At 39.5% G+C, this 23,127-nt stretch overlaps 1 protein-coding gene across 1 annotated transcript in view; it reads left to right on the top strand.

The window, feature by feature from the left end:
• Nucleotides 1-21,407, top strand: part of KLHL8 (kelch like family member 8) — a 40,350-nt gene extending 18,943 nt beyond the window's left edge. Inside the window, exons 3-10 of the mRNA XM_063425352.1 lie at nt 4,311-4,859; nt 5,546-5,732; nt 13,359-13,502; nt 14,814-14,925; nt 15,642-15,810; nt 16,715-16,874; nt 17,737-17,938; nt 20,680-21,407. Of these exons, the coding sequence (XP_063281422.1) occupies nt 4,311-4,859; nt 5,546-5,732; nt 13,359-13,502; nt 14,814-14,925; nt 15,642-15,810; nt 16,715-16,874; nt 17,737-17,938; nt 20,680-20,803 (1,647 nt within the window). The 3' untranslated portion in view covers nt 20,804-21,407. The remainder of the gene's footprint in view (nt 1-4,310; nt 4,860-5,545; nt 5,733-13,358; nt 13,503-14,813; nt 14,926-15,641; nt 15,811-16,714; nt 16,875-17,736; nt 17,939-20,679) is intronic.
• The last annotated feature ends 1,720 nt before the right edge of the window (nt 21,408-23,127 follow it).

Raw genomic sequence — 23,127 nt, 5'->3', positions numbered from 1 at the left:
CTGCTGTCAGCAGAGCTCAGGGCAGCTCTGGCAGCACTGTGCACGAGTATCCTGTCTGTGTGGGAGTGGCCGGAGACCGAGGAGGAGGGGAGGATTCAAACTGTAAGTAAACTTATTTAGTGAGTGTGGGTGGGTGACTGAGGGTGAGTGGATGATGGGGAGGGATGGATATGGATGATGGGGATAGATATGGATATGGATGGAGAAAGAGTGTGTGTATGTCTATAATTTTCTACTACTTGTGTGTTTGCATAGAAACACTATATATAGAGATCTCTATATATAGTGTTTCTATGCAAACATGCAAACACACAGTTTGGCTGTGGAGGGGGCGGGTATAGAAAGCGAGCTGAGCTGTCAGTCAGACAGCTCAGCTCGCGAACGCGCATTCTGCGCACATGCGCGGTTGAGCGCTGAGTTTCTTCATAGGGCTGCATTCAATGCCGCTCTATGAAAAACGCAATTTGGTGCAGAGTGAAGCCGCACATGCGCACCAAATCGCGATGACGCATCTCAAAGAGAAGCGTCCTATTGGGCCCTGCGATTTCGTCATTTGACGAAAAAGGGGGTGTGGCCTAGCGGGGAGCTCGGCGCTGGAACGGAGGTAAGTTTTATTATTAAAACTTACTTGGGTTTTTTTTTTTATGGCAAGTTCATATAAAAGCAAGAAAGAAGGCTGGGGGACCTGTCTTTCTTGCTTTTATATGTTGACTATAGTGTCCCTTTAACTTTTTTTTTTTTACTTTTTGTATTTCTGCAGGCGCCACAACCATAAAAACCTTTTACATTTGTTGAATGGGTTTTGTGTCTCTTTCCTCATGTTGGGGTGGTTATGTATTAAGCTATTTCTCAGATTAGGCACACCTAACCTGCCTGACTTTTCCGTAAGAAAAGGAAAATCTATTTGTGTAAGTTGCGGATAATACAAGCTGTGTAAGGTGCATACTGTGGCATAAAGCAGTGTGTATAACGGTGCATTGATTATGTGAGTGTTTAGATGGAGAGAAAACAATTTTATGACTGCCAAACGCACTTTGAAGCCTGGGTAATGTGATGTAGCATACCTGTAAAAATTGCATTACCTAATCCTATTTGAAACAGTAATAGATGTTTCTCTGTAATAGGCATTCCTGTTCAGTCAACTGGTAAACTTATAAAAACAAGTTGTTCTAAGATCTATTGTGAGTTTAATAAAAACCTAGGTAAAGATTAGGAAATGTTTTCTTTAAACGCTTGCTCTAAGCACCAAAACTACTTCAAATTAATTAAGAAGCTTTAGTATATAGACCATGGCCCTGCATTCTCACTGCACATTTCTCTGCCATTTAAGAGTTAATTAATGTTAATGGGTTACTCCAACCACCATTAAATCTGCAGTGATTTGAAGTCGGTGTGGTGCCTGTAGTCTGTATGTATAGCATTTAGCTTTGAAACACTGCAAATACAGTGATTTACCTTTTAGCTGTCACCACCCCTTGCTGCCGGGCTGGCTAATGTCAATTCTGTTTAAAATTGTCGTCTGACATTAACATTCACAGCATGATTGCTCAAGACAGCCAGTGTCTTCCCTCCCATGCTGCACTTGTGCTCTCCTCAGTCCGTCCTCTCTGACATACTTTCCTCTCCAGTAATGGCCAATGATAGCCACCAAGGATCTAGATGAGGGGAGTATTTGAACTCAGCTGTGGAACGGAAGTAAACACCCATTTTTTGTTGTTGTTTGGACTAACCTTTAATTTATAAAAATGCAATTTTCTGCACTCTTTTTGTAAAAAAGGTGTTTTGTAGTGTTCCTTTAAGGAATACTCTAGTAACCAACCCAACTTAAGTGCATTTGGTTATTGGCTTCATATTCGTGATGTGTTTATCTCCACATTCAAAATCTCTTTAGTATTGCTAAAAAAAATAATAAAAGAAGTTGATGCTTTCTGTAGCATAACCTTGCCCTCCGAGCCATGTCTCCTTTATTATTATTTACTTACTGGAAGTGATCAAGGTATGTACCAAGCCAATGAGAAGCTAATGTGAACAGAGTTGCTGACATGGACTCCTCCACACAGGCAATTAATGTTCTCCTGTTTTTAAATACTATACACATGCTAAGAGGACAGTGATTGGTTGTGGAGCAGATTCAAGTCAATAGCTCAGTTAACACTGCTCGCTCATTGGCTGAGCACTACACTATGTACCTTCCAGTTGGAAATAGTGGTTATAGTCCCAGGAGTGCTCTAAGACTGTCCCACTTTAAGTAGTCAAACTTTTTGTTTTTGTTGTACAGTTTTAATAATTTAAACTGGCCTTGCTTAGTGAATGTCTGCATCCCCTGTATGTGATCTTCTCCAGCAGGAGAATCTGGATTGCTTTACAGAGTTAAGGAACACTATAGGGTCAGGAACACAAACATGTATTCCTGACCCTATAGTGTTAAACCCACCATCCAGCACCCCTATGCCTCCCTAAATATAACAAAATCTTACTTGTATTTAAGCCTGAAGCTGTAACTCTGCATGCTGTTTACCTCAGAAAAGCAAGCTGTCTGCTGACCTCATTAGAAGTGGTGGCCTGATCCAATCACAGTGCTTCTCCATAGGATTGGCTGAGACTGACAAGGAGGCAGGTCAGGGGCAGAGCAAGCACAATTCAAACACAGCCCTGGACAATCAGCATCTCCTCATAGAGATGAATTGAATCAATGAATCTCTATGAGGAAAGTTCAGTGTCTGCATGCAGAGGGAGGATATATTGAATGTTTGGATGCATTTTAGGCAGCCATGACCCAGGAAGGATCTCTAACAGCCATCTGAGGAGTGGCCAGTGAAGTTATCACTAGGCTGTAATGTAAACACTGCATTTTCTCTGAAAAGACTGTGTTTACAGCAAAAAAGCCTGAAGGTAATGATTCTACTCATCAGAACAAATTCAATAAGCTATAGTTGTTCTGGTGACTATAGTGTCTCTTTAACCCCTGAAGGACACATGACGTGTGACATGTCATGATTCCCTTTTATTCCAGAAGTTTGGTCCTTAAGGGGTTAAACAGGCTCATGCAGTCCCTCTCTGCAAATAGGCCTGGCCCCTTCTCTTATAGAAAAAGTTTGAATGTGTCGCAAGTCCCCATGAGACCCAAGTTGTGAAAACCCCACTAAAACGGGTTGATTACTTTCGTGGATCAGCACCAGGCTTGTAGTGGTTATAGTCAATGTGGTGTTTCTTTTAATGCTTCTATTTTAATTGAATGCACCTTTCAGATAATTCTGTTTGGGTTAATTTAAGTATTGGCAGTGTTTTTTTTGTTTTTTTTTACTTTACTTCACATTATCCAAGTGGCCTGTTTTTGATATTGTGTTGTGTTTGCCTGTTAATCTGTCATCTTTTAACATTTGTTATGTATATTTTTTTATTTTTGGTCGCACAGTTCCAAATAAGAAATCCAGTGCAAATAAAACTCAGTAATAGGAAAACCTAGCATTAGCACAATAAGAGTATGGTAAGGTATGTATAAACGGTGATTGTAGTGTTATCACAATAAGTGAGTGATTGCAACTGTACATTTTAAGATTGTTGATTGCAGAACAGTCAGGAATAAACATTTAGTCAGCAAATTAAGTGTGTATAGCATGCAAAAGTAATTAAAGACCCCTGGGCCCCATAGGAAAACTAGGAGAGGTGATGATATAAGGGTAATCTTGGAAGAATTGGCATTTGAACATACAATATGCTAAAGAGGCTGTCCCAGACCCCAGGCAGCGGAGACAGGACACTGTCCCAAAGTCAGAATTTAGCCTATAACAGACACCACGTACAGGGATTAGACAGGGCCTGCACCATATAGTGCCAAAGAGTTGACTTATTACAGTTGGGCAGGATGGTGGCTGTCCAGCCCTCTCACTGCCTGAGTAGGCCTCAGTCACAGACTCCTCCAAGGGTCCAAAATCCAGGTTTCAAACTCAGTCTTGGAACCAGCACCTCTTTGCACTATCGACTTCTGCTTTCTGGTGTGAAGGTAAGTATAATATCCAGGATTGTGAGCTTAAAAGTACCAAAACTTCAGGAGCTGCTCTTTCATTCGACCAGTCAGTATGACGGTCAGGCCCAGCCAATCATCTTTTAACATTAGTGGCTATAGCATTGCTTGTATATTGAACTCATGACATCTGAATATCTACTGCATAGGCTTTTGTTACTCTAACATCAGCACCCGCTGTTCAAATTAGAACAGTGTCCATTTTTGACCCAGGATGTTTGGTAACTTTATCTAATATGAAAAGGCCTATATATACTAATATCTTCTATCAATCTTTGCATTTTAGGTTGGTTCAAAGCTGATTCCATGCCACAAACTTGTGTTGGCCTGTGTCATACCGTATTTCCGGGCTATGTTTCTTTCTGATATGGCAGAGGCTAAGCAGACACTGATTGAGATCCTTGACTTTGATGGTGATGCCATAGAAGACCTGGTAAAGTTTGCCTACTCTTCCCGAGTGACCTTGACAGTGGACAACGTCCAACCTCTCCTGTATGCAGCCTGTATCCTGCAAGTAGAGTTAGTTGCCAAGGCTTGCTGTGAATATATGAAGCTACATTTTCATCCATCCAACTGCCTGGCTGTCAGGGCCTTTGCTGAAAGCCATAATCGCGTGGATCTCATGGATATGGCTGATCGCTATGCCAGTGACCATTTTCCAGAGGTGGTGGATTGTGAGGACTTTGTCAATATGTCACCTCAGCATCTTTTCAAATTACTGTCTTCCGGGGATCTCAATATCGAGACTGAAAAGCAGGTTTACAATGCAGCTATCAAGTGGCTTCATGCAAATCCTCAGCACCATGATGCATGGCTGGATGGAATATTGTCTCAGGTGGGGAAGCAGATACCGGGCATGTATGCTGTTTGTGCTTTTGACTGCTTGTCAATCGAACGTTATTTTTTAGATTACCTTTTCCTGACTTGACATAATTTGTTTTTATTTTTTATTTTTTTTGTAGTTTGTCACTTGTAAATTGTATTAAATTTGATTTACATCCGTTAATTATCAATAACAAATGGGACTAATAGATTATTATTATTTTATTATTTATATAGCGCCATCAGATTCCGTAGCTCTGTACAATGGGTTGAAAGTAGGTCATATGAGGGCTGAATATTGGACAAGTGAAGATTTTCATAACTGAGAAAGGGGGAGGGTGGGGGGAAATGGCTATAGCTTCCAGTCGTGGAATAAAGCAAAAAAAATATACAACAATTTTGTTAGGTTTAACCCCTTAAGGACCAAACTTCTGGAATAAAAGGGAATCATGTCATGTCACACATGTCATGTGTCCTTAAGGGGTTAAATGAACCAGTCAAGATTGCATTATCGTCTGATAATGACATTATATTGAAATACAAAGAGCACATGTGGTTGTGGTGCTTGGCCCCTTTAAATAAAAGTGCCACGGTTCTCCTCCTGTCCCCCCACCTTTTCCCCCCATTAAAATGAAGGAAGTTAATTCTCTTTGGTAGCATTACAGAACTTGTAAACATTGTGTTCAATCTTTTCTTTAGGTGAGACTGCCCTTGTTACCTATTGACTTTCTGATGACAGTCGTTGCCAAAGAAGATATCATCAAGCAGAATTTAAAATGTAGAGACTTACTGGATGAGGCAAGGAATTATCATCTCCACCTGAGCAATCGAGCCGTACCGGAATTTAAGTATACTATACGTACCACACCAAGGAAACAAACTGCTGGTAATTAGACTTAAGTTACATATATAGAGGTATATGTTGTTATACTGGATTTTAAAGCAATAGACTTCTCAGGGAATAACCTTTAAGAATTAATCTAGCAAAATTCAACAGTTATTTTAAATTGAGAAGTTATTTTCATACTATGGCTACTATGTAGGGGGTCTACATAGTAGCCATAGTATGAAAATAACTTCTCAATTTAAAATAACTGTTGAATTTTGCTAGATTAATTCTTAAAGGTTATTTTGTAAATCAGTTGAGTGACATAATCCGCTTGTATTACCTGTATATCTACTATTTGAGTAGGCCCTTTTACCAAGTTTGTATATAACTCCATGGACTTGGTGTGGGCAAACGGCTAAATATTAATACCTCAAAGCAACGTATCCTGTTGAGGCATTAGGGGTCATTCTGATTTTTGCCAATACTGCTGTCAGGTGAACGTACCTTATACCAAGGTGACCCTAGTACTCATTAACGTTTCTTTGTAATTGTAATAGACATCTGTAATCAACTTGTACGGCATGTGTGTCCTCCTCCTCCTACTTATTTGGTCTTTGTGTAAATGGGTAATCCTTTTACATTAGTGGCTGCACTACTTCTGTGACAACAAACTTGTTTAATTATTTTTTAATTTTTTGGCATCATCCATATGTCCCTTGTGCATTTACCCTCTGTCCCTCTATCAATGTAAATTTACCCTCTCTCCCCCTAACTCCCCCATTTCACCTCCCTGCTTATGTCCTTTTTCTCGCCCTGTTTAGGCCGCACTCTTCCTCACCACTGTCCTTTAACTTCCCCTATTTGTGTCCTTTCCCTGCACCATTCATATTACTCTATAATCTTTCTTCATCAATACACCCCTTTCTCCACTATGCCACTTAAAAAATTAAAATAATAAATATATATGTCAATCACTGAGAGACACAGTAAACTGTGTTTCGAACCCAGCACCCTGGAAAGCATGAAACGAAAATAAAATAAAAATTATATAGATATATAGATATAATTTTTATTTTATTTTAGTTTCATGCTTTCCAGGGTGCTGGGTTCGAAACACAGTTTCCTGTGTCTCTCAGTGATTGACATATAGCTGAGCACAATTTAGTGCTTTTTATTACAGTAGTACATATTAAGTTTACAAAATAAACCACTAAATTGCAATGTGTCTCTACAAAATTACAAAAATAAAGTAATACAATAACATTTGAAAGAAACTGAAATTGGCTGTATAATAATGCTCAAAATATACCAAATGACCATTCACGTGGTGTCTATTTTCACAAATGGTATAGATTTATGTGGTAATTTTAACTGGCAAACTGCTACAATGCCCCCAAATTCATCTATCAAAATTCTAATTGTAGAAACTGAAATGGTCAGAACTCTTACGACACTGTAGCTTCACAGGATAGTAACAAAGGCTTACATGGGAGTATATTTTTAATCAGAAGAGTTTGCTGAGCATAATTTGAGGGGGTTTGATCATAGTGGCACATATCAGATTTGACAAATGGCCAGAATTACAAAAAACTTAATGTGTATGTAACAAATGCGACAAAAAAAAATTTTGCCGCAAAAGTTTGACATAAACTGATGAAAAACAAAATGTTGTCTTGTTAAGGCACAATATACGCTATACGAGTTACCCTGGAGTGTCTAATTTCATAAATGGTATGGGGCAAACATCAAGTTTATGAAATACACATTTAAAAAATACACACAATTTTACTACAATATTTAGCAGAAATTGGCTATTAAAGGCCTACATAAAGTGTCAAAATACTCTCAGGTAAATAGCTTGTGCTGTCTGATTTTTGTATAAATATGTACTTTGTGTGGCAATTTTGATTTCTGTGATGGCTGCTAAGCTTACAAGAGAAACATTCAAAATTTAAAAAAAATTGCTCCACATGGAAATTTTATTTTACACCTTGAATTTTGTGACCTGTAACTATAAGACTAGACATATAGTATACTCTGTGAATCAGGACAACTAAATGAATTTATTTTGAATTACTTTTCTTAAACTGTACTACTTATGCACATGGTTTTTTGCCAAAACTACGAAAAAAAAGTTTTTTGTGTTTTTTTGTTTTTTTTTTGTTCTTTAAAAAAAAACGGTATCTAACATATGTTGGTGCAATAAATGGGAAAGATGCAAATTGCGGGTGAAGACAAACTGCAAATAATGCAAAAATTGCTTGTGTCCTGAAGTGCAAGACAAGCCTCTGAAGATATGTCCTTAAGGGGTTAGATAGGCTGCCCTTGGCAAATTCAATTGCATACATTGTGTAAGCTCCCCGCTACCCAGTTGTCAGTGAGATTCTTGCTTAATCTGGCTGGAGTTAAAATACATCTGATGTAAGCTAAGATGCTTATGTGGAATATAACTCCAATCTGTTTCATCCAGTGATTAGCTGAGCCTTATAAGACTTTTACTCCACAATAGCTTTATTTGGCAAATCACCATTTTAATGGTCACATTGAAATGAATACTTGGCTAATGCAGCCAAGAAGTATGTTTGTTTGAGTTTCTGTTTTTATTTAAATGAATCCCTAAATATCAATAAAACCACACATTTCTAGGAGGACTGTAGGTTTGAGATCTGTCCTCAATGCCTCTCTTTAATAGTCATTTAATTGGGTAATACCCAGCATTTGCAATGAAGTAACTGCTGAGCAAAAAGGGGGCTGGTCTTAATTAGTTTAAAGGGACACTCCAGGCACCCAGACCACTTCTGCCCATTGGACTGGGTGCCAACTCCCATCACCCTTAACCCTCCTAGTGTAATTATTGCAGTTTTTATACCAGACAGCCACTAGAGGGCCTTCCAGTTTCTTAAATGACTTTTTGGTTGCTTAACCGTCGCTGGACGTCCTCACGCTATGCATGAGCACCTCCAGCGTCGCCGGAATCCCCATGGGGAAGTTCAGTGCGCGCTGCGCATGCGCGTTAGGTCTCCCCTCGCTGGCGGGGGAGGAGCGTGGGTAGAGCCTGACCCAGCGCCGAGGACATCAGCACTGGATTTAGGTAAGTCACTGAAGGGGTTTTAACCCCTTCAGCAACGTGGTATGGGGGGCAGGAGAGAGGGGGGCACTGTAGGATTCTCTAGTGCCAAGAAAACGGGTTTGTCCCTTTACGGGGCCAGTTGTGCAGCTAATGGGAGATACGTTTTTAGTTTGTAGAATTTGTTTGTGCAATTTTTAGTAAAAGCATGTTTTAATGTATTTTTGCGACAATCGATTCTATGCATTAAAAAATGTGCACTTTGGACACAGTTTACCTTTAATAAATATGATCAAATGTTATATGACCGTAACATAACCTACACAGAATGTGACTTACAGTAGTAGAATATTCTTGCTCTGCATAATGTAGACTAAATGAACCGTTGTTCACAAATGCCAATAAACCTCAGTGCTGCCAATAAAACTGGGATTAGCTCAGTTGTTTTAGAAAAGATTTGACACTGTATTTCAAAAGAGGGCATTTTTCCATACAATGTACATGACCTTCAGCATTACAAACTTTGCTATGTGAAAATGCTTTTATCAGCATTCTAATGTGCAGTATTGCCATTGATGCAGAATGTGAGAGCTCTGAGAACGGGCACATGCTCAGGAAACTCAATAGCTTGCCCTTCGCTTTGTCCTCGCTCAGTTCTCAAAACCATTTTTCTTCACTTATGCCATTGTGTAGAGAACCTTCACCATTTGCTTATCAGAGAGATCTCCAGATCAAAAATGCTGGCAAGCTCTCTCTGCACGAGAGATACAGCAACCCCAGGTTATCATTTCAGCTTATTTTGGGAACCATGTTTAGCTGATACCCCTCTAAGCTCATAGGGTCCACATCTAGATTAATTTTTCTATTTAATTTTTTATATACATCTTTAACACTTCGGGAAGCTAATGCATTAAAGAGCAAAAACCAAGAATTTGAGAACAAGAAAAAGCTCAGAAAACTCAGTAGCTTGCCCTTTGGTTAGTTCCTGCTCTGGTCTGACGTTTTTCTCACTTTATTATTACCATTCTTGCCCCTCAAATGGAGAGTGAGCAACATGCTTGTGCTTTTTATTACAATTATCAAAAGCATTAAACGGTCTTTGTTCACAGTTGTTGTGATTTTTTTTATATTATTGTTCGGCAGCTTTTAAGATAATAAAGGTAAACCATAGAAATTACTAACTTGTTTAAAGAGACACACTGCTGCGTTCTTGAAGCCAGCATCTTGGTTTCAGTTGTGATGACTGACGTTCTTGAGGAAGTGTCCACAGACAGGGGACAGCAAAGTAGGGTGGGTGTTATACTGTATCACCCACAAACAATCTGGGATGCTGTTCTGGAGCGAGGGACAGCCTCCAAAGCCAGGAAATATATCACTATATTTCTCCCCAGGGCTATGCAAAAAAGAAACTGTAATGCACTTAGGGCCACTTGATAGACGTGTTATCAGTGGCATGGTCGTGCACTGCATTGTATTAACAGCGTAACCAGTGATGACAGCGCTGGGAGGAAGTGATAACCTGTCACCTCTTCACAGCTAACATTGACCGACCCGTGCCGGAGCAAGATAGGGGGGAGAACCGGGAGAGCAAGCTCCTAACTCCCAGTATCCCCTGCCAGTAGAAGTCTCCTGCACCCTAAAGGTTGGAAACTGGAGGTGTGTGTGTCATTATTTGTTTGTATCTGTGTAACTGTGTATGTGTCATTGTATGTCTGTATATGTATCAGTGTGTCTGTGCAACTGTATGTTTGTCAGCGTTTGTATCTGTGTGGTATCTTCATGTGTGTATCTGCACTGTATAATATATATGTATTTGGGGGTTTTAATTCACTTTTCCCACCATAACTTTCTTGAGGTATGTATGTATATAGATAGATGGCTATATCTCTTGAGAAAGTTATGGGGGGGGGGGGGGGAGTTATTAAAAACCCATTCCGACTGAAGTCAATGGATAGTTTATAGCTTGTTAAACACAGATTTGCGCGCACACCCATCCCTAGGGCAAGAGAAAAAGGGTAGATTGGGTAAAGAAAAATATATACATATGAAATAACAGCAACTTTATTAATTACAAACATTTTGCTACTATGAGGGATACAGTTTATATGGAAATAAAGGATGGGAACCACTAGGCAAGTTCATAGTTAGTGCCACCTAGTGGGTGTTTTTCAGATGACACTGATGTCTTAATTTCTCTATAAAAAGAACAATCATATTTAGTTGGAAATCCTAACCTGTGCCAGTAACTTCAGTGTATCACAACTTTGTTGGTGAGATCGTTGTGTAAAAACAGTCCTTTGTTTCTCAGAAAAACAATAAAGGGAAAAAATACAGCAATTAGATTTTCCCTTTATGCAATACCCCCCTTTAGAACTGTAATTTTTGTTACTTTTTGCTAGTATGTTAGCATTTTGCTACGATTTTCCCTTCCCTCAATCTAATTTTTACTGTCACGGGAGATGGCATGCTGTCCTTTGTATTGAATCTGTTTTTATTGAGTTCAGCATGAGGTACAGTGTGTCCACGCAGGGGTTGCGATGTATGGTTGACAAGTAACATAGAATACAGAATCGGTATATTAGTAGCATTTTGCCATGTGCCTTTGCAGAGGCTTATTATATGTGATCTCTGATATTGTTGAGATAAGATTATACTTATTTCAAGGTTCAGTTACAGCTTGTTTTTCGTCATATTCACGTTGAAAGTTAGGGTCGTTGTCCATGTTGTAGGTCAGGGCATGTGTCAGTGTTTTCTTGAGGTTTTGAATGGTGTATCTGTCCGTTGTTGTAGTTTGTTTTTTCTGGCAGCAGATTGGATTTAGGTGATGTGGCCGTTGTTGTGTCTCAGGGTTTACTGGGTGTCGCCTGTGGATCATCCTCTCTTTTATTAGTGTGTGGGGCATGTGCATGCTGTCCAGACCAGTTAATCAACCAGTTACCAGACAAAAGTTGACATTTGATCATGTATAGAAATGATTTCTGCCAGCAAATATTTGGGTGCTGTTACAATGAGGTGTGCAAGTGATTAAATTCTGCAACACTGCACTATGTGTGCTTCTCTCTTATTTTCTCAAGTAATATAAATTATTTAAGTTCTTAATAAGTCTCATAAGACTTCTTTGAAAGAACAATCTAACATTAGGAATACAGACGTGTTATACTAGCTATTTAAATTTGTGTCACCCCCCAAAGTAATTTGCCTTTTATGCCAATGCGCTCCCATATCCATTCCTCGCTGGTTGTGGTCATCCTCATTACTAATCAAAAGCATTCGGTAGCTAGTTCACATACGTGGCAATTGCCACACTGCAAATCAGCGTCTACTCTTTGGGGAGCATTCAGTGCCTTCAGGCTGAACATAAAGATGTCGAACATATGTCCTGCATAAATTGCAGGCACAACAGGAAGCACCTCTAGTTGCTGTCTGAGTGACTTGCTACCTGAGTTACATGCACTAGAGGTAGCCTTGGGAAGCAATGTAAACACTTTTTTTTTTTTCCATAAAAGGTATGGTTTACACTGCTGAGGCTGCAGGGCCATCTCTTTGCATCATAAATACTACATTAAGCTGTAGTGGTTATGGTGCTTAGTGTCCCTTTAAATAATCTTCTTACCGAGGGGCAGGGCTTTGCTGCCATGGCTGTACATGGCTGCAGCCACTCTGAACTGACATGGTTTTCTTTACATTTTACTGAATATACCTGATTTCACACCATTTATCCAGGCATCCCTGTTTTGGAAACCTCTTGTGAACAAAATAACACTCCTTCAGCCTTATCTTACCTTCTCACTGCACTGCTGGCATCTGAGGCCAACTCTGTTCCCTCTGCTTACCCTAACGACACACTCAGAAGCCTAGAACAGATCTTCACAGCTGCTTCTCACAGAGGGGGACACAGCTTGTATACTGCCCGCCATGCCGGAGTGACTCTGCAGCAACGTCTCCAGGAAGGATCCTGCGATGCTCTGATACGGCGGAAGTGCAGAGGCCTAAATTGCGAACATCTCCCAGTCCTGGTCCACCTGTATTTAAGACAAGATCTGACCTTACCTTTGAAACTCCAGCGATCTCCAGTCTGGGGCCACCGAGGCCATGGCTGAAACTCTAGCTTGCCGAGCAGGCACTTATTTCACAAAACTAATATGCAATACAGTGGCAAACCACATGGTGGATGCCTGGAGGTCCTGTGATTTTCAGTGGCTACATGTGGGACTGTTGCTGGCCCAGAAAAGAGGAATTGGCTAATAATCTTTTACTCCTAGAGGTTTGGTCGTTGCTTTTATAACCCATACTCCTGGTATACTCAGCAGCATTTCCATTGACCATGCTTATTTTAAATCTTACTCACCTAACGTTCCTAGTATGTTCTTATTTTCTCTAATTATTATATGTACCTTTTTTGCATGTAATAAAAGAAAAAAAAAAGTTCAGTATCTTTGTAGTCCTGTATCTAGAAGTGTTTATGGTTTTTCCTTGCACTGCAAAAATAAAGAATTAAAAAAAAAAAAGTGTTCTTTTAACCTTTGCAGTTTGTTTAATAATTCCCCTGTCTGGTATAGTTCCTTGACCTCTCTTTACAGTCTGGTTGTTTTACATATTGTACCTGTCCTCTGCAGGTGTTCTGTTTTGTGTGGGAGGACGTGGAGGCTCAGGAGACCCATTTCGCAGTATTGAATGCTTCTCTTTAACAAGAAACATCTGGTTCTTTGGCCCTGAGATGAACAGCCGGAGACGACATGTTGGTGTAATCTCTGTTGGAGGTCAGTAGGAATTAAAAGAAAAAATATAAGCTATCTGGATAATTAAAACATTCTGTGTCATGTGGTACACCTGGGAAAATTGGGTTAGAACATCAGTTATAGGGTCTTGTAATTATTTGCAAACATCCCTTAAAGGACCACTCTAGGCACCCAGACCACTTCAGCTTAATGAGGTGGTCTGGGTGCCAGGTCCCTCTAGGATTAACCCTTTTTTTTATAAACATAGCAGTTATACTGAGGGTTAATCCAGCCTCCAAAACCTCTAGTGGCTGTCTCATTGACAGCCGCTAGAGGCGCTTGCGTGCTTCTCACTGTGAAAATCACAGTGAGAGCACGCAAGCATCCATAGGAAAGCATTGTAAATGCTTTCCTATGCGACCGGCTGAATGCGAGCGTGGCTCTTGCCGCGCATGCGCATTCAGCGATGACGTCGCAAGGAAGAAGGAGAGGAGGAGGAAAGCTCCCCGCCCGCCGCTGGAGAAAGAGGTAAGTTTAACCCCTTCCTCCCCCCAGAGCCTGGCGGGAGTGGGTCCCTGAGGGTGGGGGCACCCTCAGGGCACTCTAGTGCCAGGAAAACGAGTGTTTTCCTGGCACTAGAGTGGTCCTTTAAGGTGACATGCCACTTAAAGAGAGGGAAAGAAGTAAGAAACAAACATACAAAATACCTCCCTCTGTGGTGCCTCCATCTTTTCAGAACAAAGCTGTCTACAGTTCCTGTTGAAACTGGCGAGAACCACATCATTCTAATATTCTTGAACATAGTTAAGAGGACAAATTGTCAGTCTGTGGTTCACAAAACAAGATGCCTATCTATCAAATGTTATTCTTCAATGTGGCTTTTTTTTTTTAAATTTATTTTTTAAATATGGTTCTCCCAGAGTTAAATCAACATGAGTCACCCAGACAATGACGCCAATTCTTTAACTTGGGTTTATGGGAAGTCCAATTAAATTACCAATACCCATCTAAATTATTTATTGGATAAATTAGCTGTTTATTTTAATTTCCCAAATGCATATCCTTGCATTTATTTATGATTGACCATGTGATCAGAAGGGTTGTAGTCTGTAGACCTTCTGGTACCTAGCATGCAGCAATGCAATGGGTACTGCATTTGAAAATGTGTAATCTGATTGACTTAATCTGTATGCAAGCCTATTGGGTGATTGATGTACAGTAAAGCTGTTTTGGTGTTTTGTTTTTTTCACATAAAATTTCCATGAAAGGAATAACCAATGTGATACTAGCTTTTCCAAAGTAACATTTATTGTTTTCATTATTATTAATTTTTTTTTTTTTTTATATATTTAGGTAAAGTCTACGCTGTAGGAGGCCATGATGGAAATGAGCATTTAGGTAGCATGGAGGTGTTTGATCCTCTTACTAATAAATGGATGATGAAGGCGTCAATGAATACAAAGAGGTAATTAAAGCAGTGTGTTCAAATTGTCAGTAGTATCTTGAAAAATAACACATTTCAAGTGCTTTAGGAGACTGTCGTGTCCCTTTTGTCACTTTATACGATTTTTAGTATCATTTATACATGCCGGCTCTAATCCATTTAACATATATGGACGTTAATTTGTCTGTTTTGGATATTGTTACTATCACACTAATAGTGCTCTGTGATTTAGACTGTGCAATTTTCCTGTAGCTGTACTGAAAGTCTTTCTATTTATTAATCATAGCATTTTGTCTGCCACCCTCTCGCCTACTCATGATGAGTTATATTCAGTTGCGAAAAATATGTTTTAGCTCGGTCACTCCCCATTTATTCTAGAGCAGTAGTAAGTAGCCTTTTTAATGCTACGGCATTTAAAACAAGCTGGTGCAGTACCCAAACCCTTGATGATCGTTATGTGCACAACTCTAATTTAGGGAAAGAACACTGTAAACTTACACTGTAAACTACACTGTAAACTACACTGTAAACTACACTGTAAACACTGTATTACTTTAAGAATGTGCTCACTGTTCATTTCAGAATATGTGGCATTGGAAACTTTGCAAATATAAATAAGGTATTGCTGTTATATGCGGTATATCAAAAGACCTCCGAAATTAAATATTCTTTAGGAATTAAAAGTTTAGGTTAAGTACTCAATTATATTTCTTTATAAATCTTCTGACTCTAATTAGGAGAGGAATTGCACTGTCATCACTTGGTGGCCCAATTTATGCAATTGGTGGTCTGGATGATAACACATGCTTCAATGACGTGGAGCGATACGACATAGAGTCTGATCGCTGGGGTACAGTGGCTCCAATGATCACTCCTCGAGGGGGAGTTGGGTCAATTGCTCTTGTGGTAAGTTATTCAACATAACTTCCATTGTGGTAATGTTTTTTTACTTTTAGTTGTACCAGGCCTTCCTGATGTTTTTTTTTTTTTTGTGTGTTTATACAGTAAATACCGAACCTATGCTAGACTTTATGGGGGACGACCATTTTGCCTCCCTGAGCACACACAGTCTGACCCTTTTCATATGTGTATCTCTAGAAACGTAGTGTTAGATTTAATGGAAATGTAGTCCGTGTTTTACCAGAATGCAAACCTTCTTACGGGTTTCAGGTATCCGGATTTTCTTCTTTAAACAAACAATTATAGTGTGCGTGACTCGTTACATAAAGGGAAGCCGAGAACGGTGCAATTCGATCCTTGGCCTGCAATACCTGGTTGGCAAAATTGTGTTCATGTAGATTTAGGTTACAATGACTGAGCATCCATAATTGTTGCTGTACCTTCCATACACATCCTAATGATTTCACAAACCAATCATGTCAAACGGATTTATTTTTAGAAGGCAGCAGCCATTTGCAGTATAGCAACAAAGACTAGGAAGATGGGGGGGGGGGGGGGGGGAGAGTCACCTTTTTGTTTTATTGCTATTTTTCTTAGCACCATGATTACATGCAGTATCATTCACTACAGAAGTGTCTCCAGGGTTGTGAACAATATTGCCAATCAGATACTATGTCTTATTAATGTGTCCAGTTGTTCAGGAATTCATTGAACAGCACAAATGTATAGAGATCCAAATCAATCACCCAGATGTATCTCTGAATGTATGTGGGCAGGTAAAAAGTTCTTCCAGTCAGTGGCAAACTGAATTATTTAATGTAAACCATTTCTTTCAGCGGTCTATAATATTTATGGTTAGCTACTGGTGGAATGGCTGGGGGCTCTTATTTTGCAGATTTTTGTATTTCAGAACCATGTGTATGCTGTGGGAGGAAATGATGGAGTTGCTTCCCTCTCGAGTGTGGAGAAGTATGACCCACATCTAGACAAGTGGATTCACGTCAAGGAAATGGGCCAGAGGAGGGCTGGAAATGGAGTGAGTGAACTACACGGCTGCCTCTATGTAGTAGGTAAGTAAAGAAGTTGTGTGTACGGTATGCTCCAAGCACCCTTAACTGGTGCCTAGTCTTTGCATTCACAGATTTACACCCACTATCACAGGGTAGTAGAACTTCAGACTCCAAGTTGTTAATGAAGAATGAATCCCTGTCAGCCATCAAACTTAAAATATAGGAAACATTAAAATATATGCACTGGTCAAGTCATGACTCTTGCATGTAATGCTGCACCTTGGTGCATCTGTAAGGAACAGATGGAGCATTGTGTGCAGCAAAATCTTATTCTACTGCTGCTGTTTGTAACATTCAGCCTGGCCAAGAGTCATAGAAGATTCTACAACGACTGTAGTGCAAAATGCTAGCGATCATTAGTTCAAATTTTTGTAAGAGCCATTGTGTCTGTATTCCCTTTTCCAAAGATCCGCATTTTACAGAGTACCTGGGTGGGAGGATTACTGTGCCTGCTATTCCAGCTTCAAACGTGGAAAGCAATGTCCTCTTAGTTTGCCAATAAGAGATAAAGGGCCCCCATCATGGTGCAAGCTGATGAAAATTTGGAGTACATAGCCTTATTGTTGCATTTAAATACCTCGATTGTGAATAGTAACTTGTTTAGCACTTCTCTCCCACGTATATTCAAAATATACTAAGCCTAAGGCTTTCTGCTGTCACTTGTACTTGGGCCTAAAATTGTCTGATTAGTTAACTACCATGCATAAAACAAAATGTCAAAAATAAAAACCCATGTTTTCCGTCATGTTGTTTGACTTGGGAATCTCACTGGTAATAGTTTTGAATTTTTTTATTTTCTTGAGGACAGAATCTCCGTTGTTTCATGTTGGATTGTTTGACAGTTGTTTGTGTTTCCACGCAGGGGGCTTTGATGACAATTCTCCACTGAGTTCTGTAGAACGATACGATCCTCGCACGAACAAGTGGGAATATGTTGCAGAGCTCACTACCCCTAGGGGCGGAGTTGGCATAGCAACACTAATGGGGAAAATCTATTCAGTAGGTGGTCATAATGGAAATGCTTATCTGAACACAGTAGAATCTTACGACCCCTCAATGAACAGGTAATTGTGCACTGTACCTATTATACATGTTTGTTCTTCTGAAATATACTGAAAAGCAATGCTGCAGGTTTCCTCTCTGCAGGGGTGCTTGGATGTTTTGATACATGATGCTAGAGCAATTTTCTCAATCTTATTGCAGATACACAGAATCTGAAACAAACTACTACTACTCACTATATGCTAAATTCTCTTACTTCAAGGAGCATTCTGCATCATAATCGCTACAATGAGTTGTTTAGTTTACAGTGTAAAGACTAAGGGTACCATCAACTAATCTGTGTCAGTTTTTGTGAAATTTCTCCTGGCTAGTCCACCTCTGCCGCCCATAGTGAAGCAGAGGAATCTGGTTGTAAAAAAAGTTGTTCTAGTGCTTGGAGTGTATCTTTACAAAGAGTACCCCTTTAACCAACACCCAACAACAACTCACAGGGTCCTCAGGCAATAAAATATAAATATATCTATATTTATGTCTGATGAAATTTTGAGAACAGAGAATTCCTGCTCCTAGCACAATGCAATCAGATATACTCCGTGATTAACATCCTTAAAAAAGGGCAGACATAATTATGAACGGGTGATGGCAATATTACCTAATTGCCCTAAGCTGTGAGCAGCGTAAACAGGGGCTCACCTTAGGGATGGATCGACCGATATTGATTTTTTAGAGCCGATACCGATAATCTGTGAACTTTCAGGTCGATAGCTTACCGATATTCTGTACATTTACCGTTTTGAGAAAAATTATTTATTTTTATTTAGTGGTAAATGCCCAAAATACAAATCTGTCAGTCAGATTTTTTGTTGATTTTTTTTTTATTGTTTTCAAAACATTTATGCATGTGTGCAGTGGATGCAGTGTGGGTAGTAGATGCAGTGTGTTTTTGTGTAAATATGTATGGTAGGAACTCCCACCTCCGACCCCTCCCCCCCCATTCCCCTTAATGTTCCTCTCCCTTATCTTTTAGTGCCCCTCCCCACCCCAGTGTTCCTTTTTCCTTCCCTGTACCTTAATATCCCGTCGTCCGCCCCCTCCACTGTCCCTTAGTGTTCTCCCCCATTGCTTTCTTTCCTCCCATGTCCTATAGCATTCTTTCATCCTCCCCCTCCCAAAGTGTAACTTCCCCCTGTCTTGTCTCCTGTACCCGGCCGGACTGACTGGAAGTGCTCTCTCAGTGAGCACTTCCTTTCAGTCCGGCCAGGTACAGGAAACATAAGTTCCTGTACCGCGGTACACACTGCTCCGCTCGGCCACGCTACACAGTGTGCCTGTCAGGAGGTAGTGCTGTGCACCCACCACCTGCCGGTCACTCCAATCTAGCGCGCCCTAAGGCGGCCGCTTGTGCCGCCTTACGGATGCGCTGGCGCACCTCATTATCGGTTTTATCGCCCGATACTTACCAAAAAAATCGGAATATCGTTCCGATATCGGAAAAACAGATAATCGGTCGATTCCCTAGTTCCCATAGATGAGGGCATTAGTAACACAGGAAATTGTATATTGTAGTTTTGACTTGATCTAGTACCGATTTTAAAGGTGAAATGCTGGGAAGTATTATGAGAATGGTCACAGAGCAATTTAAAGAGTATAGATATGTACAGTTGTCTGTTGTCACTAGGATAAATACTGTCAGTAATATACAGTACCCTGTCATGTTTTTGAAGGAAATTCAGTAATTAAATTTTTTTATTTTATTCATTTAGTATGAAGGGGTGCTCTAATGTCACTGTACAAGCTGTATTTGGCTTTACCGCACAGCTATAACTCCAGACATGCAGTATTCTGCTTGTATTGCTACTGCCTGAGCTGTCTTCTCCTCACTGCAGGCCTAGCAGTTTAACTCAGTCTGGTGTCTTAAAACAAAGGATAATTAAACCGCATGAGCGTCCCACAATGAGCAGGCGCAAAGGGCGCATTAGACCTTACCATGGGAAAGCATTGAATCAATACTTTCCTATGGGGGAAAAATCTGATGCTGGGTCTGTTTCGATTCAAAAAGCCCTCTAGTTGTTGTCTGGTAGACAGCCACTGTAGGCAGACTTAGTGCTGCTTTGTAAACTAAGTGCAAAAGGGACACTGCACCCAGACCACTTCAATTAGCTGACGTGATATGGGTGCCTACAGTGTCCCTTTAAGATAAAATATTTATGGAATACAGTACTCACATTGACTGTGAAGTAATTTCACTGAAATTCCAACACATTCAAAAGAAAAGCATACTGAGACTAATACTTAGTTTTTTCCCAACATCTGACAAAAAGTGGAACTATCTTTTTTTTTTTTTTTTGTTTAAGCCCGAAGTGTCACCAGGGATGGCTGAGGGGATACAAATACTGTGGTCTATGGTGGATCCCATGAGACTGCAGGTTCTTCCATAAACCGTGTTGTACTCTCGCACATGCGTGAGAATACAATACTGATGTGGGCTTATAGCAGCAGCCACATGAAACCGCTTTAAGCAAGTATAACTCTCCTTCCCCTGCACCCCTCAGCAACCAGAAATCGAATGGCAAAGTCACTGCTGGGGGGCTTTGTCACCATCTGGAGTAAATTACATAATTTGCAGAGACTCTTTAACCATGTAAAACAAGTAGTGATAATTAATAAAACATTCTGTAAAAGTATGGATTGCTTGCATATTTTATCTGAGGGATGCATCTTTATTGCTTTCCAAGTTTAGTGTGTATACAACCAGTTGTTTGATTTACCCTGTCTACTCACTTTTTCTTCCTTTTTTGTGCAGATGGGAAATTGTGGGTTCCGTAGCTCATTGCAGAGCTGGGGCTGGTGTCTCTGTGTGCGCTTGCATATGTACACAAATTAGAGATGTTGGCCAGGGATCCAGCAATGTTGCCGACTGTATGTGATCCACACTCCCAAACCACTAACTGATCCTCCAGTGAAGATGCTGTACATGGAACTGAAAATCAAGGTCAATGGGTTTTGTGTTTTGGTTTGCCTTGACAAAAAACAATCTAATACAAGTTTTCTTGTTTGTTTTTGGAGCTGAAAGGGGAATTGTTGGTCATATTGGGTCTATGACTGCTTCTAACCCTCCTCCTGCCTGAAATTGCCTTTGGGATTTAAACAGTTAAAAGAACATGAGGAAAGATACAGACATATTTTAAGCATCACAGATCTGCTATTTTGGTATTTTACTGAATTTAGCTTGCAGGGGGTAGGAAAGACCATCCTTATCGTATCACTAAGTAAGCGTCAAATAATTTATAATCTATATTTTTCCATCTGGAGACCTTGTTGTTTAAAAAGCTAAATGAAGGTTGCTCTCTTGACACATGTTCTTTTGTGATAATGCGTGGATATTATGTGTTCACATAGCATTATTGGTGCATATTTGTAAAATGAATTTGTTTTCTGTTCATAGGAAGTATAAACCTAATTTTAAGTTGTTGTTTTTTTGTTTTGTTTTAATTTATTGAAGTGCCAAATGTTTTTGCATAAAGCTTCACAATTGATGCTTAAAATGTGTATATATTTTTTTTGTCAGTCTGTAAATCCATATGTTTGAGATTTAAAAATGTATATAGGTTGTATTTATTGTTGATTCCTATCTCGTTTATGTGAAATTCTGTATCATGTTTAGAAAATTGCTATACAAACCACAATGTTTTACTTTTTGAAGTTTAAATTTTAATAAAATGTCTGTTTAACAAATAAAAATACAAAGTATTTATACACCGAACTGGAGTGGAAGAGTCTTGTTTTCAGAATAATTTTAGTACATTTTCCTTTCCAGATGTGATTGCTACATGACTGAATATAAAGATCCCAAAACTGTACAAAAATAGGAGCTTAAAGGGGAACCGCCATTCCTCTAAATATTTCACCATTAAAAAAACAAAACATTGAAAATGTAATTATAAAAGATCTTGCATCTAATGTCTCAATCCAGTTTAATCCAGGCCTGAAAGAGGAGAAACTGAAACGTTGTTGTTTGTTGTCCTCTCTTTATACTGACTGACCCATGCAAAAGGCGGAGCATACAACATTGATTGACAGGGAACAAAGATGGATGCATTTCAGGTCAGTACTAAATGCAACAGCGTGAATTTAAACTTGTCCCTCGGTTCTCAATTAAATATATGCACGTTGAATATAAAGGGTAACTAAAAATAATAATAAAATTATTGGGACATGACCGTGATTCTAATCTGTCTAAATTAAAGGTTTACCAGAAGAAGAAAAGAGGGTTGCACTCAAATAAAAAAAAGGGTGCTTACTGATTATGGGTCAGCATACCGCATAAAACAGATGTCAACATGAAAAAAACCTCACTCACACAGCAACGTTTCAACCTGTTCCCAGGTCTTGATCAAGCTTGATAAAGACCTGGGAACAGGTCGAAACGTTGCTGTGTCCATTAAATCTGCCTGAAATTCACAGTGAGTGCTTGAGGTTTTTTCATTTTAATTAAAGGTTTAGTGTAATCTCCTATGCAAGTGGTGTGGTTTTTTTTTTGTGTATGAATATATAGCATGCATGGTTTTTAGACCTACAAATAGCATGCAACATCAGACCCCTGCTGATACCAGAGAGACCCAGGTATCACGCTCTCCTTGGGGCCCCAGTCTTACCGATGAACCGTTTGCAGCAAAGTAAGAATAACATTTTTAAAAAAAAACTTTTTGGTTTACCCCTTTTAATGCCACAGATATGACCAGCTTGTTGCAAAACAATATGAATGGCATGCATTTGTCACTGAAGGATTAAATAATTATGTATTGCTCACTATGCACTAATCTGCTACTCTGTTACTGTTTCTGCAAGCAATAACTGTTCTGAAACATTTATGCTAAAATATGAAATAATTAAAATTGTTGGCAAAGAAAAAATCCAATTTGAAAAAAGGCTTGTGGATACAGGGCATGAAAATATATAAACTCTAGCTGGAAGCCAGTCAATTGTCTGAATGCTTAAACAGTCCCACTTAGTGCTGGTATTGAGGGACACTCTGTTAGCAGATATACACTGATGGAATTGTGAAACACATTTTCAGCAGATACGCAATGCTGGAAAAATAAGCAGTGGAAAAACCCTTTCCTTGCAGGAATTGAATTTTTATCCTTTGCGTTACAAGTAGGCTACACGAAGCAAGCTGAGCATGTATGTATGAGATTGTAAGACTATAATACACAGGATGTTTTATTCAGATGCTTTGCTAGGGGTTACA

This window comes from Pelobates fuscus, chromosome 6 (genome assembly GCF_036172605.1).
Source record: "Pelobates fuscus isolate aPelFus1 chromosome 6, aPelFus1.pri, whole genome shotgun sequence".
In the NCBI taxonomy this organism is placed as follows: domain Eukaryota; kingdom Metazoa; phylum Chordata; class Amphibia; order Anura; family Pelobatidae; genus Pelobates; species Pelobates fuscus.
This window is presented reverse-complemented; position numbering and strand designations above follow the sequence as displayed.